The sequence below is a fragment of the Galleria mellonella genome, unplaced genomic scaffold, assembly GCF_026898425.1.
Source record: "Galleria mellonella isolate WM207_F2 unplaced genomic scaffold, CSIRO_AGI_GalMel_v1 utg117, whole genome shotgun sequence".
NCBI lineage: Eukaryota > Metazoa > Arthropoda > Insecta > Lepidoptera > Pyralidae > Galleria > Galleria mellonella.
In genome coordinates this window covers 5,744,964-5,759,330 of record NW_026441980.1, presented here as the reverse complement: position 1 = coordinate 5,759,330, position 14,367 = coordinate 5,744,964, and the positions used below count along the sequence as shown (strand labels likewise).

The 14,367-nt window shown below is 34.0% G+C and overlaps 1 protein-coding gene across 3 annotated transcripts; it reads right to left on the bottom strand.

Annotated features, from left to right (window-relative positions):
* Window positions 1-69: 69 nt before the first annotated feature.
* LOC113511680 (uncharacterized) lies at window positions 70-14,345 on the bottom strand. Of its 3 annotated transcripts, none has more exons than XM_052897729.1 (15): window positions 14,100-14,345; window positions 12,378-12,503; window positions 11,970-12,108; window positions 11,631-11,887; window positions 10,883-10,957; window positions 10,076-10,210; window positions 9,644-9,724; window positions 9,076-9,162; window positions 7,839-7,999; window positions 7,345-7,417; window positions 7,067-7,110; window positions 6,175-6,342; window positions 5,247-5,417; window positions 3,421-3,624; window positions 70-2,638 (listed from the first exon to the last, which is right to left on the bottom strand). In XM_052897729.1, exons 1-15 carry the CDS (start codon window positions 14,161-14,163, stop codon window positions 2,390-2,392), a joined length of 2,034 nt encoding a protein of 677 aa, XP_052753689.1. In that variant the 5' UTR covers window positions 14,164-14,345; the 3' UTR covers window positions 70-2,389. The 3 variants fall into 3 exon arrangements, with proteins under 3 accessions (XP_052753689.1, XP_052753686.1, XP_052753695.1); XM_052897726.1 differs by having other exon boundaries at window positions 11,631-11,893; window positions 14,100-14,344; XM_052897735.1 differs by having other exon boundaries at window positions 11,640-11,893; window positions 14,100-14,343.
* Between the last annotated feature and the right edge of the window lie 22 nt (window positions 14,346-14,367).

The window sequence follows — 14,367 nt, the reverse complement described above, 5'->3', positions numbered from 1 at the left end:
ATAATCTCATCCCATCTCACTGTATATACCATTAATTGATAGATTGATGGAGAATAAAAAAAATATTAATCAAGTTTATAATGAGTTTTATTTTAAACTTAATATTTAATATAATTTTCTCTGACAAAAAAAAATAAAGGAATTACAAAGAATATAACTTATACACGATTCTATGCGCATTCATACTGAAATGTTGATACCTAAAGTCATAAAACATTGTCGCAATATATAACAAACTAGCGGCCCGTCCCGGCTTCGCACGGGTAGACATTTTTACAACATTTTAAAAAGTGATTATTGTGATATAATGTTAATAGTTGGACATATAGTATGATGAATGAATATGATGCGGAAACTATCACTAATAGTTTCCGCAGCGCACGCGACGAAAGATATTTTATAGCATTTTTTTACTCCTTGAGTTACGTTACTAAAGTTTTAGTATGGATCCCTAATCTTTTCTAGCAATAAATATAGCCTATGTTATTCAGGGTGAATGTAGCTTTCTAATGGTGAAAGAATTTTTGAAATCGGCAAAGTAATTTTTGAGTTTATTCATTACAAACATACACACAAAAATACAAATCATTCCTCTTTATAATATTAGTGTAGATAATGTAGCATAGAAAAATGGAAAAATATGGTATTGAAAAGAAAAATAAATACATGTCTCAATGTATATTTATCACCATATTGCTATCAGATTTGCGATTGCAAATCGTTATTCATACATAACTTACATTCAAATACTTATATCTTATTAAAAATAAACTATAACAACATGCAGCGCCCTCTGTAGACCAAGAATTATTTATCTTTAAATAAGGCGCTTGACAATTTATTTATTTGTTATTGTAAAAATATATGTAATCACCTTATTCAAACAAAGAAAAAAAGGTATGTAGAATTTTTCTATGTCTACTTCAACATACAATGATGTTAATAGGCAGTGAATTTGATAATACCACCCGCGCTCTAATAGAGATGGCGCTCCGAACAATTGAACCACTGCTTTCTTCTAAGCCCGTTATAATTTAAGTACCCTATATCAAAACTTACATAAATATATTCTACAAATAAGATCAAGAACATTATAATTGGCAGTTAGTTCTTTACCCCATAAGATACCTAATTTGGAGATATAGACATAAATAATAATTAAAAAATCACATGCAAACAGCTGCATCTATTGTAACTTCAAACATAAACATAATGAACATAAATGCTTAATGTTCATTATCTCAACAAATAACGACAAGAAATAATTACAGAGTAGATCTTTAAAAAAAAAATAGATTTGAGATACTATTAAAAAAGCTATATATTAATAACTTTACAATATATTGAGTACAGTCATTAATTCAAAATATGCCGGTGGGTTTATTTCGCGCGTAGCGAGTATAACGCCAATTTTGTTTAATCCCTACTTGAAAGTAGAAAGAAAAACGCTACAAGCTAATGCCAAATATTACCTTAACTTTGTATTAATTGCATTCATATTGAACACAATTATATCAGAGACTAGCACTCTCTTTTAATGTGTATGTGGAATCCCTAAGGCAAACATTGGACCATCAATGTCATTACTCATGAAGAGCGTTGCCAGGTTTTTGTGAATGAATACATTCCTACAATGGTGATAACCTGTTTATTTAGAAAGAAGTTTTGTTTAAAAAATTTGTATTTTCAGTGTACTTTACTTTACTATTAGAATTTTCTGGATATTTTCAATATACAAATGGCAATGCTGTTCATGACATAGCACTGATTGATTGACTAATAGATGTCTAACACTTCCAATTTTAAGTGTTCATAATTTATGCTTACCGAAGTATAACGTCGTGATTTCTTGTTAATTTTCAAAAAGAATTGAACAATTATTTTTTAAAAATTAACAAATAAATGCGGCGCCGCCATATATCGTTATGAACGCTCTTAACAGTAAATTTAACTACAGAATATATATCAATTAGTATCTTATTTACCAATACGAGATCTATATTATTTTGCTGTTATCTGATGCATAATTAATAGAGAGAGAGCTTAATAATAAGTGTAACAGCAATCACCCTTATTTAATTAAAACTTAACAGTATAATATACAAAAATAAAGTATCACAATTTAGACATTTAAATGCTAAAAATATTTTTATAAATAAATTTCTGTATGAGCCGTAGTTGAATATTGTACTATGTTTGTCTCCGGCATTGAGTTAATGTCACATCGACAATGATACCAGCATTGATAACCACATCACTAGCGAGATACGTGCAATTTATAACCCTGTCTAACTCTAACACATGACTGTAACCATAGGTTGAGTGTGCACTTTTAAACAAAACATAGGTTTATTTAGTACGTAAGAACATAGAATTTGTTTGTCGCGAATCACTCGGAACCATCGGTCCCATCGCCTCCGCTATCTGTACTCCCGCACTTAGTGATTTCCACGTTGAAATCTAAGTATCTATCTTGTTCGCGATGTCGACTTTTGAACCTGAGGAAGTTCAGCGCTTGATCCAAAGTGAGATGGAAGCAGTCCTGGCGGCTCACATTTAGTGTGGAACTCTCTAGATCGCTGTGCGTCACCCTTGCGTATACAAGCTTTCGTGAGTTATATTGACCGTTGATGGTAATCTGAAAGGAAAATAATAAACACATTTTACTAATGGCACTCAATCAATCAATTTAAAAATGGCCATACACACAATAGGTTATCAGAAACTTTTATACCAATATTCATACCTACTCCTTCTTATCTATACAAGGAATCCCTGAGTTTTGCTTTATCTATCAATAAGTAGGTAGTTAGTTATCAAATGTATTGTTATAATGTTATAAATTAATCGTATTGTATGCCCGATGTATGGGTAGGCTGTTTTCCTTTAAAACGTTAATAACATCTTACGAAAAATTGTAATATACAGCTCACAATAAATTTATTCTATTTTATTCTAATGAAGTTAAGAATGCGTATGGATTAATTAAAATGTTTCATAAGATTTCAAACAAAATACTAAAATTCGTACACCTTAATACAGATGGCCTTACACGATTAAATTTGGCTATTATTTGTGGTTGATCTTTCACCAAGAACTAGCGAAAGATTTTCCTTTTATTTTGTCAACGGACAACGATGAACAGGCAACACTCGGCATTTTTAACGTTATCGCGTACGGATCTTTTGTCGGCATTTGGTGGGCAATACCCGCATTGTATGTTTTGTTACATAACGAATCATATTTAGCATGCGGTTTGAGTATTTAAATAAATAAAGTGTTCAGAATTTCTGGCATTGCAGAATCTTTATGACTAAACAATGTAACGGTATCCTTAGATTTTCAATGTAAGCCCATGAAAGATTCGCGATGGAAATTAGCTTAATGCGGCACACTAGTCTTAAATTCTTATGAACGTACTTCGTATGTAAAGTTTTTCGCTTTACACTGCGGCCCGATATAGGCGACGTAGATGATGACGCCCCACGAACGCACGTCCACGTCGACGCGCAGGTGGAAGTACTCATGCAGCGCCATGATCAGCCAGCTATCGTGGTGTTCCAGGTTCACCTTCATCGAAAACTCGTGCTTTCTGCCGATCTTCAGCATGTCGCGATGTTTGTTCTGAGTATGAACATATCAATTATTGAATTATTTATTTATAATTGAAATATCCATAGGCGTAACTAGAGGGGGAGACAAGGCCAGAATAAGGAGTAGAGCTTTCAGTATTTATGTGCAAAGGCAGATCTAAGAGCACATATGTGCCTTTTTAAGGGACCAGTCCAGGACCAGAATAATAAAAATTATAATAATATAACCAATATTTCTGAATTATATAAATATGGCTTTAGAATTAATTCTATTATAAAGAATTATTTTGTTAAAACTTTTGTAATATTACCATATTACCTTTTTGTACCTAATTTTTAGCAATAAAATTCATTCATTCATTGAATTCACCCGCCCCCTCCGAAAAATACTCTTAAATACGCTAATTGAAATATTCTGAATACAGAACAATAAATACAATGTGTATATGGAAGTTGAAGCCACATTGGTAGTGAATACCTTGTCTGGTTGAATACCACTTGGTTCCATCCGGAAACCATAGTGGTTAATTCTTGAATTCGACACGCTGGACTAAATGACTTGCTTTCATCCTCGCCTCTAATCCTTCAATGACATCCCGCCAGTGTAAGCCAGTAATACAAAAGGGATTAACATTTCTTTATCATTTATGGTTTGAGTATAGTACGAAATCGCTGGATGCTCTGCGTGTCCTGTACAATAACGTTTTCATTATGATGTCGCGACTTCCCCGCTTTTGTAACGCGTCAGAAATGTTCGTTGAGCACGAATTGATGGTTTCTATGCTATAATTCGAATGAAAGTCGTGTATATAGTGAGAAGAATACAGGGAAGTATGGTCCCGGCATAGACTGAGCCACCCCTTCCTTTCCCGTGGGTACTGTTAAGATGATTCTTAGGGAGCTTAATGGTTGAGGCCGCATTCCTCTTTATACATTACCAAAGCCTAACTGCAGTCACTAACCCGCCTGGCAAGCGTGGCGACCACTGGCAAAATAACCCAATATAGGCCTACGTTTTTTTAATGGGTGATGATGGAATGATAACCACACCCGCACTATCGGTATACACCGGTGGGGCACCAGTGAAGGATGATAGGTGAGGATGAAGTAGGTCAGTTAGTCCATCGTGACGAACTCTATTAGAATTGATCACGATGGTTTCCAGGGGAAACCACGTGGAGGTCGACCTGATAGGGCTATATGGCTGATAGGGCTATATTGCTAGCAATGGGTTAGTTGGATCCCATTACTATCAATCTCTTTCCCCCTCCCAATAGGGGTTTATAGGTGAAAATGGTATGGTAACCCCGCCTGCGCTAACGGGATACGCTGGCGGGACACCAGTAAAGGGTGATAGATGAGAATGAAAACAGGCCAGTTAGCCCATCATGATAAATTCATCAGGAATTGACCAGGATAGTTTCCAGGGAGAATCGCGTGGGGGTCGACCTGGTTGGGTATATTGCTAGCAATAGAATTCTCAGTCTCTATTACTAACAATCCCTTCCCCCCCCTCCCGATAGGGGTAGGCGTATAGGGAACCCGGGTCCCCAACACTGGCGCGGCGAGGGATGCCGTGGTGGTTTTAGCCGGTAGGAGTCCGGCAGTAGGTGTACGCCTCCCCCGGGGCTAGGGGCGAGGCGGCCGTGGTACCTGGAAGTGGTGCGCGAGGTCTGCGTGCGGCAGCGGCGCGCGCGCGGCGCACAGCGAGGCGGGGCAGGCGTACTTGCGCGCGGCGCAGCTGGCCTCGTGGCGCGCGCGCCGCCGGATGCGCACCTCGCGCCCGCAGCCGTGCCGGCACGGGTAGCGCAGCAGGTCCGCCACCTGCGCCGCCGCCATTACATTATATACTTCGCACGGGTGCACATTACATTACATCACGTTACACTCTAAAATTATCACTGTTTCTCTACTGTATTTACATGTATTCTAAATATAAACCTTCCTCTTGAACCACTCTATCTATTATAAAAAACCGCTTCAAAATCCGTTGCGTAGTTTTAAAGATAAGCATAGCAGATTAACCATGTAGTGATGTTGCAGTCAAAACTCTTAACCAGTCAAAAGTACTATTGACTAGCAAAATCAGTCAAAAATAATTTTGACTAAACAGATTAGTCACTTTTGACTGAATATTATTGGTTATTATTGTTATTTTAGTCAAAAATATTATTGACTAATGCATACAGTCAAAAATACTTTTGACTGAAACATATATACATCTTTCAAAGTATTTACAAACGAGTCTGGCCATGTACAAATTCGAAACTAATATAAATTTTTTTAATAATTTTGTCTAATCATTTCGTTACCAGAACACATTTTAAGTATCATTAATCAATCAAACATATTGAAAATTGAGACAAGATAGCACTGACATTACCACACTTTAGTAAGTTTTAGTATGAAGTTTCAGCCTTAATGACTCTTAAAAAGATAAATATATTTTTTAAATTTCCTCATAATCGCCAAACGTATAAATTCTTAGAACAGCGATACCATAAAATTTAATATTTTAGAAAATACTTAAAAAAGAGCCCATTAGAAAGCCGTCGTATTGCGAGTAAAAATAAAAGCTCACCCCTTCCATAGCCCTATTCCGTACTGAGGAGAAAGTGGTCCTGCAGACGGGACAGAAGCTGAGCCGCTCGCGGCAGCGGCTGCAGATGAGGTGGCCGCGGCGACACTGCGCGATCGGCGCCTCCATCCAGTCCATACACACCGGACACTCCAGAAGACGCAGCAGTCTCTACTCGCCGATAAAATGTATAAAGTTAGTAGAAAAGAGCTAGCTTAACTATTTTCCGCGGCTTTGCCCACGTACACAAATATATGTTAAGTTGAGATATAATCTATCCATGTAGAATCTTTAATTCAAATCCGTTCAATCTTTACAACATGACTGAGTAAAAAACATCTATAAACTTTCACATTTATAATATTAATGAAATAGTTTTACATAGCGTTATTTAGCCGCAAATTAAATGCAACTTTTACCATAGACAAAAATAGGGTCTAGTATTATAGATACTAAACAACTAATTCTATACCACAACAACCAACTGCCAATCTCGGGTTCCTCTTACAACACAGCCTAAACCAGTGACTCTAGAAGCATGAGATTTTTGCACAACATTTCTTAATTTGACGGCGTATTTCCATTTTTTTTATTCGTATTATTTAAGAATTCCATATATAATTTAGGCAATTGCTAAGAATAAAATCTTTATTGTTCGTATAAAGCTGCTAGTGAGTTATCCGTAAGGACATATTTACTATTTGTCACAATAATAAATTTGGCTTCTTTTTCTATGTATAGTGATGAAAGAAGAATAAAATGTAACTTTAATGCTAATTTGCTCTTAATTAAAACGATTTGCTTCAACTTCATGATTTACAGTTGCAGCATAATATAGATGCAAATTTTGTTTTATATTATAAATTAAATACAATAAAATTATTTCCATACTCACTTGATTAAATTCGCTGACTGTAAGTGGTTCGCTTTCTTGAAATCCTATTGAAAAGATACATTGAAAAGATTAATTAAAAATATTTTAATAGAGCGATGGCATAGTGGCTCCAGGACTTCAACAAAGTACTTTTTTTTTTAATATACAAACTCAGGACTATCGCTCTTAACTTATCTCAGCCGTAAGCGAGGAAATTAAGAAAGTTTTATACATATTTCCGATTATTCAAAGATCTCTATAAAGAATTTTGTCAAGACAATTTACAAAAAAATAAATACCTTCGCGTTTCCGTTTGACGCCGCGAGGCTGTTGTTGTGATGCTCCAGCTGAATCCTCTGGATTACTGGATGCCTGTCAAAATGAAATAGACGTGACATTTTTTGGCTATCATAAGGATGATAGTTATGTCTTCTATGAACTTCTACAACCCGATTTATTTTAAAATAATGTTTTATAGTTATAAATTAATGATACATTTTTGGAGTATATTTGTAACCAAAACAGTCAGTGCACAAAAGAAAGATTACAAGAACACATTAATCCTAAATGCAAAGTGTTGGGGATATAACAGGTATCACTGTGCATCCTACGATGGCAAAAGTACTGTTAATATCTTAGGCAACATTTACGATTTTTAAGCAGGCTAGTTGTCAGCTTGTTTTCTATTTTCAGTTCTATAAAAAAAGTAAGACTGTATTTTTTTTTCTGGTTATTGTGGATCACCAATAATATATTATTATTGGTGATCTATAAAACAATAATGTAAATGTACCGGTCCTTGAGCCTCGTGGTGCGCGGCGGCCGAGCTGTCGGCGCCGGCGCCGCCGCCCTGTCCGTCGGGCGCCGCCTCCTCCTCGGCCTCCTCAAGCTTCACCACTTCCTCCAACACGGGGCCGCAGCCGCTGTCGTCCGTCACGTCCAGGGTCAAATCCACTAAGACAGTAATTTTATTTATTACCTAATTATTATATATAACACAGATACAACATAAACTATTATTGTTTGGGAGATAACGTGAAGATATACATCTCGTCAAGTGGTCCTCTTTGCAAACCATCGTGCTGAATTCCAGATGTATTCATCACGATGAGCTAACTGACCTGCCTTTTCATCTCACCTATTATCATTCACTGGTGCCGAGTCAGCGTGTACCGTTAGCGCAGACGGGGTTAGCACTCCATTGTCAACCAATAAAAAAACTATTGTTTAGTTTTACCGTATACCTGGAAAATCGTCGTCAGGTATCTATTACCTAAATACACTTGCTTACAGACTTGTTTGTAAATATATATGTTATAGATACTTTCCAATATATAATTTGCGCCTTCTTATGGTAAGAATATTCCTATCACATAACAATCAAACACTATTCTAAATATGTGTTACAGTACTCGTAATTCTACTTGCGTTTAAATGATATTTCTCTCAGCACAACAACACGTGACACCTTTACTTGCTATTGAGTATCGTAATTGCGTACGCGTGTGTGAGGTGGAGTGTATTTACAATATTTACATTATTTACCACTCAGTATTGCTTTCTGTATATAAATCATAAATCTGTTATATCTATAGGTAGTCTTTATATACTAATATGATAAGACGGAAGAGTTTATTTGTTGGAACACGGTAATCTCTGGAACTACCAGTCAGATTTAAAAAAAAAAACTCTTCTTATATATGATAGCTTGTTTCTCGACGAAGATTTATATGCTTCGACATTACTACACGACCACGAACAATGGCGAGTAATAAAAGTAGTAATAGATTAACAATATAAAATGCGTGCTGTACTTCTTAGTAACGAAAAGAAAGGATTACCTTAGGGGCTTCATAAAAAGACGTTTGAGACAATCTTTTAAAACTGTCTCCATATGTGACTAGGATAAAGTATATCCGTATATAAGTATCCATATAGGAATAAAGTAAATCAATGCAAGAAAAGCAATATTTCAAATATATATATATATATATATATATATAATAATAAATTATAATAAATAATATTACCGTCCATATTCTGTAAATCTGGCCTGCCGGTAACGCCTTCATCTTCGACCGCTGATTGCGTTCCGCTTGTAGAAGGCATTTCACCATCTAATAAAAAATGTTTTATTTGTCGTTTAATTCTAGTGAAACCACTAAAAGACGTCTGCTTTCATTTTAATCATTATCATTATCGTAACTACCAATTAAGATAAAACATTAATTGACCATTTAAAGTAGACTTAACACTAAATACCACTCTCTCAATCAACCATGACAGTATATTTCAGTATAGAAAAATATTAGCTTACATACTCAGCGGCCTATTTTGTGAAACAGAAGTGAGGTAAATGCAAAGAAGCTATAAGCTTAGTAATATACACAGCTGTCCGAATATCAAATTAAGGGATCAAATTTTACTTGGATCTATTAAAGTAATTTTCACGAATTATATATAAGTACGTAGATATCGTTCCATGAACTCTGTCTAGTAGGGAAACTGACATATTAATTCAATCAATAAGAGGGAAATACCTCATACTTTTCTTTACATCTATCATCTATTAATAAAGCTTTTTATTAAAATTTTTACCTTCGATTTCCGGTCTATGAGAAAGATCTGTCCCATTTTCAGATGTTTGGTGTCTTCCACAAAAGTTCAATGGGAATTCATCTATAATAAAATTATTAACATATTAATATGTGTAAGGTAATATTTACAATAAACATTTGTATGAGTGTTCTGCAGCGAACCTATTTACAATTTGCAATTTAATATATGTGAAATGTGAAGGAAGCCTAAAATAAAAGCGGAGCTTTTATAAATTGATTAATAATGATTACAGCTGGAACAGACTCGCACTAAAATGTAATTCATACTCATTATTAATTTACTAGGTGTTACATTAAGGGTTCGTTTGATAGAATTAGGATAAAAATAGCTTATATGTTAAATTAAAATTATTTCCGGCCACATATAATATTAAAATAGATCACAATCACTTCTAATTATAGTAATTCTTACCATTACCACGCGTTCTACCACGTCTATCGGTGGACAACTCGCCTCCTCCTTGTAAATTTCCATCTACTGCGCCTATTACTTGTCTGTTTAAATGTGTAGATGCTTGCAACTCTTCATTGTTGCTGCCACTTGATTCTACGAATAGATAATATATAGAAATAAATGATTATTGTTTGTTATTGCCAAATCTCATATAAACGTAAATAATGATAAATATGATAACCGTGTGCATTGCACACAGTTACATAAATTGTGTAAAGTTTATACATATATCGATATGTATAAAATAGATAATATGTAGGCATTTAGGCCACGTACGCACCCATAAAATATTTAGTGCTCTCCCCAATATCCAAGCAGAGCTGTCAACTTTTATATATAAAAGGGTGGTAAACTAGCGTGCGGTTCACCTGATGGTAAGTGATTATCGCAGCCCCTAATAGATCAGAAGACGAAGACAACAACTATGTGCAAAAACATGTTCTAAAAATTCATAGTTCGCATTTCTTAAAGGATCTTTTTAACGTGATTTTGAATTGATGCCAATTCTATTACATAAAGCCAGCCTGCAAAGTATTAAATGGGAAAATACCCTGATAAATGAGAGCAAACTGAGTAGTGCAAGTGAATCACCATGTCAATGTGTATATAATTGTTGGCACATACAATAATAGGATATGTTCGACCGCTGACGCCTTGCATTTGAATATATATTCGTACAGTTTGTTGTCTGTTAATGAACCGCGAGTATTCAATCCATACATATACAGCGTTAGCAATTATAACATTACAAGTTACAATACATACCATAACGCGTAGACGACTGTCCCGGATAAATTCTTTTGACAATACCATTGAACATTGGATTTCTTGACGGAACACCTACGCATAAAAAAATAATAATTTTTTTTATACATTATGATAATAATCGCCTTTATTCAGACATTACATTAATATTTTTTTTACAATTTATTATTCTAATTTCTTAATTACTATTGACTGTTTACTCGTTATTGGCATACAACGACATTATAGCAACTAACAACTTTACTCCACAATAATTAAATGATGCATTTGTTTGTCTTTTTCCATGATTTTAAATTTCCATTTCAAATATGTCACTTTAGTTTTTAGATATATATTTTCTTCGGTGTTAACTGTATGTGCTAATATTTTTTTATCTACTGCCACCATAATGTTTTTTGTAACTGCTTGTTGTTATTGTATAAATCTGTTTATTTAAGATTTTATTAAGTTTTCTTAATATTAACTTTATAACATTTTGGTCAATTTAATAATGTTTTCTATAACAATTTCAGGGTAACTTAAATTAATACACTACATATTTTATTATAATTATGACATGTTCCTAAAAACAAATATTTCAACTAAACACAGAATTTATTTAGATATGTAATGAGGTCCATCAATCCACTCTGTAGGAAATGGACAAAAAAGGGTATAAATAAATAACTTTTTACAAGCATGTTTAAATAGACAAATTATGCTACTTATTTTTTATGTATAATTTAGTACTTATAAAGAGCAACATTACCATACTTACTCCGCATAGTAGGGCAATTCATTCTGTTATTCGCTCTCATGGCATTTATAGCATTCAAATTCCTTGTGAAGCGTTTGAAGGCAAGAACGCGTTGTATCTCTCCGGCGGCAATGCGATCAGGCCTGACAGAATGCCCTGGAGAAGTAACTCCACTTGTGCCACTGTTAATTGCACCGGACCCATCAGAGCTGGCGGAAGCCCCGTTTGTAACCCGAGATACCGGCACTGGGAATCGAACATCAAACAACCTGGAACTATTTTGATTAATCAGTCACAAATATTTACCATTGATTACAGAATAAGTTCAAATTAATTCATAACAAATCTTACCGAGAAATAGAGTACTTGCTTGGATTATTCAACAGAGACCAGAACATATGCCTATCTTCAGCAGATTGGGATTTTCTCATTGTTGACTGGGATAGTCTTAATGAGGATTCTGATGGACACGATGATTGTGGTTGCTCACCTGAAGAATTAGATATGATTTTAAGATTCTGAGTAATTAAATAATTGTAAAGTTTTGGACTCAAAGTAAAATGAATAAAGACATAAAAAAACTAACTAAACAAGAAAGCCAGCAGCATTACCCATGTAAGTGACTATATAAATTATCCTATATATATTAAGATATAATCTACTCATGGACCAAATTTAATTCAAATCTGTTTTAATGTTTAACCATGCTTGAGTAATAAATTAGCTATCACATTTATTTAGTAAGATGTACAATCATACCACTTGTCCCAGGCTGATCACCAATACTTGCTTGTGGTGACGAGCTATCAGGTTGCCGCCGCATCAAGTTTATAGAATGTAGAATCTCTGCACCCTGAGATCTGCCGTTATCATTTTCCTCATCATCTAGAGAATAACCACAAGCAAAAGTTTATTTAATTTCTAATGATCCAAGTTAAATCTGGCAGAGTAAGCATAGTTGGTACTATAAACATCTTTATTCAAATGAAAATTACATTATATGTATTGTATTGTAAAATCTTTATTGTACATAATTCATACTGAATACATTAAAATAATTTAATATACAACAGCAGACTTATCACATAAAGGGATCTCTTACAGTCATTCACCAGAGGGAGACTTTGTACAAAAGTAGTTTGCTAGGGAACCTCTGTCCAACAAACAACATGTGTGTGCCAAATACATAGTAGTGTGTGTAATGTTTTTTTTTGTTGATTTAATGTATTTTTTATGAATAATTCAAAAAACAAATTAGTATTCTGCCCTCTCTTTCTACATAAATTCTACATAATAATACATTCTTTACCAGAGGGAGACTTTGTACAAAAGTCGATTGCTTGGGCACCTTTGTCCGTGTCTGTGAGATATGGCAGTGAATTTATAGGGTACAAAGGTATAACACCTGAGTTGTCAGAAATGCCAACGCATAGGGGTGTCATGGGTAAAACAGTATACTCTGTCATGTCCATGATATTGCTCATGTCTATAGGCAATGACTATACCAGTTTCCATCAGGTAGGACAACAGCTTGTTTGCCATTCTAGGTTGCATAAAAAAAAACTATACATATGCCAAATTTCATACTCCTCCATCTGTGCAATTTTTATAAAAAATAGGTACAAAATTTTTGCTTCGCATTTTAATATATAGATAATACTAATATTACTGGCAATAATAATACATAACATGCTGGAAATGTAAATTTTTTACCATTCTCATCATCTCAGCCATTATTTTTCTGAGTGAATAATGTACTAGAAATAAAAAACCCATACCAAATGGCAATAAAAAAAATATGTATTTTACTCAATTAGGCATTATTTTGTAGAGCTACATCCATATCAATATATGATTAGAATTATTTTAATTCCACTACCATTAATGTGTGTGACTGGTAATACTCGAAAATTTATTACTATCCTTATTACCACAAGTTTTACAACAGTCCATATTAGCCATCAATCTCTGACTGCCATTGAAGGTAGGTATGAAAATGTAAAATACAGGGTCAAGGCTAACTCTTAGGCAGCCCTAATGCTACCACTCTCAACTGTCGGCTATTCCTCCATTCAGATCATGTTATGGTTCAAAAATAATAAATCTCCTAAAGAGGGGAGATGTAAATTTTGTTTTAAATATTAATAATAATCTATTTGCTTGAACACGAGTTTAGCAATTGACAATACATATCTAATAATTCCTCCATATTCTGCTTTATATAGGCATGCAAAACAAATATAAAAAAAAATAATAAGTTGAAACAGGACTAAAAAAAAAGAATAAATTGAAAAGAATATTTTTTTAACCTGTGAACACAGTTACAACTGTGGTACAGTTATTTTTGTTAATAATTATTGAACAGAATTCATATAAGTTTTCATTTTACAATTTGTATATTTTATATTTTAGCAGCAATTAGATAGGAAGTGAGCAGTTATTAACTAAATTAATCAAAACTTAAGAAAAATATTAACTTACCTGAACTCCACGGATACTCGCCAATCACAAGGGAATTCTTTATTTTTTCTTTTCTATTATCCATAATTTACAATAACAGAACAAAATGACCAAAAAGGAATTTTAATAAGTTACAAAATCAAGATTAATATAGAATAAAACACATTTTAAAATATTGCATTTGATTAGGAAGAAGCCAATTACAAAGACAAATCACAATACCAAATATTATGAATAAAGTAAAACGCAATAGATGTCAAAAAGCAGATAGGTACAAGACCACAGATTA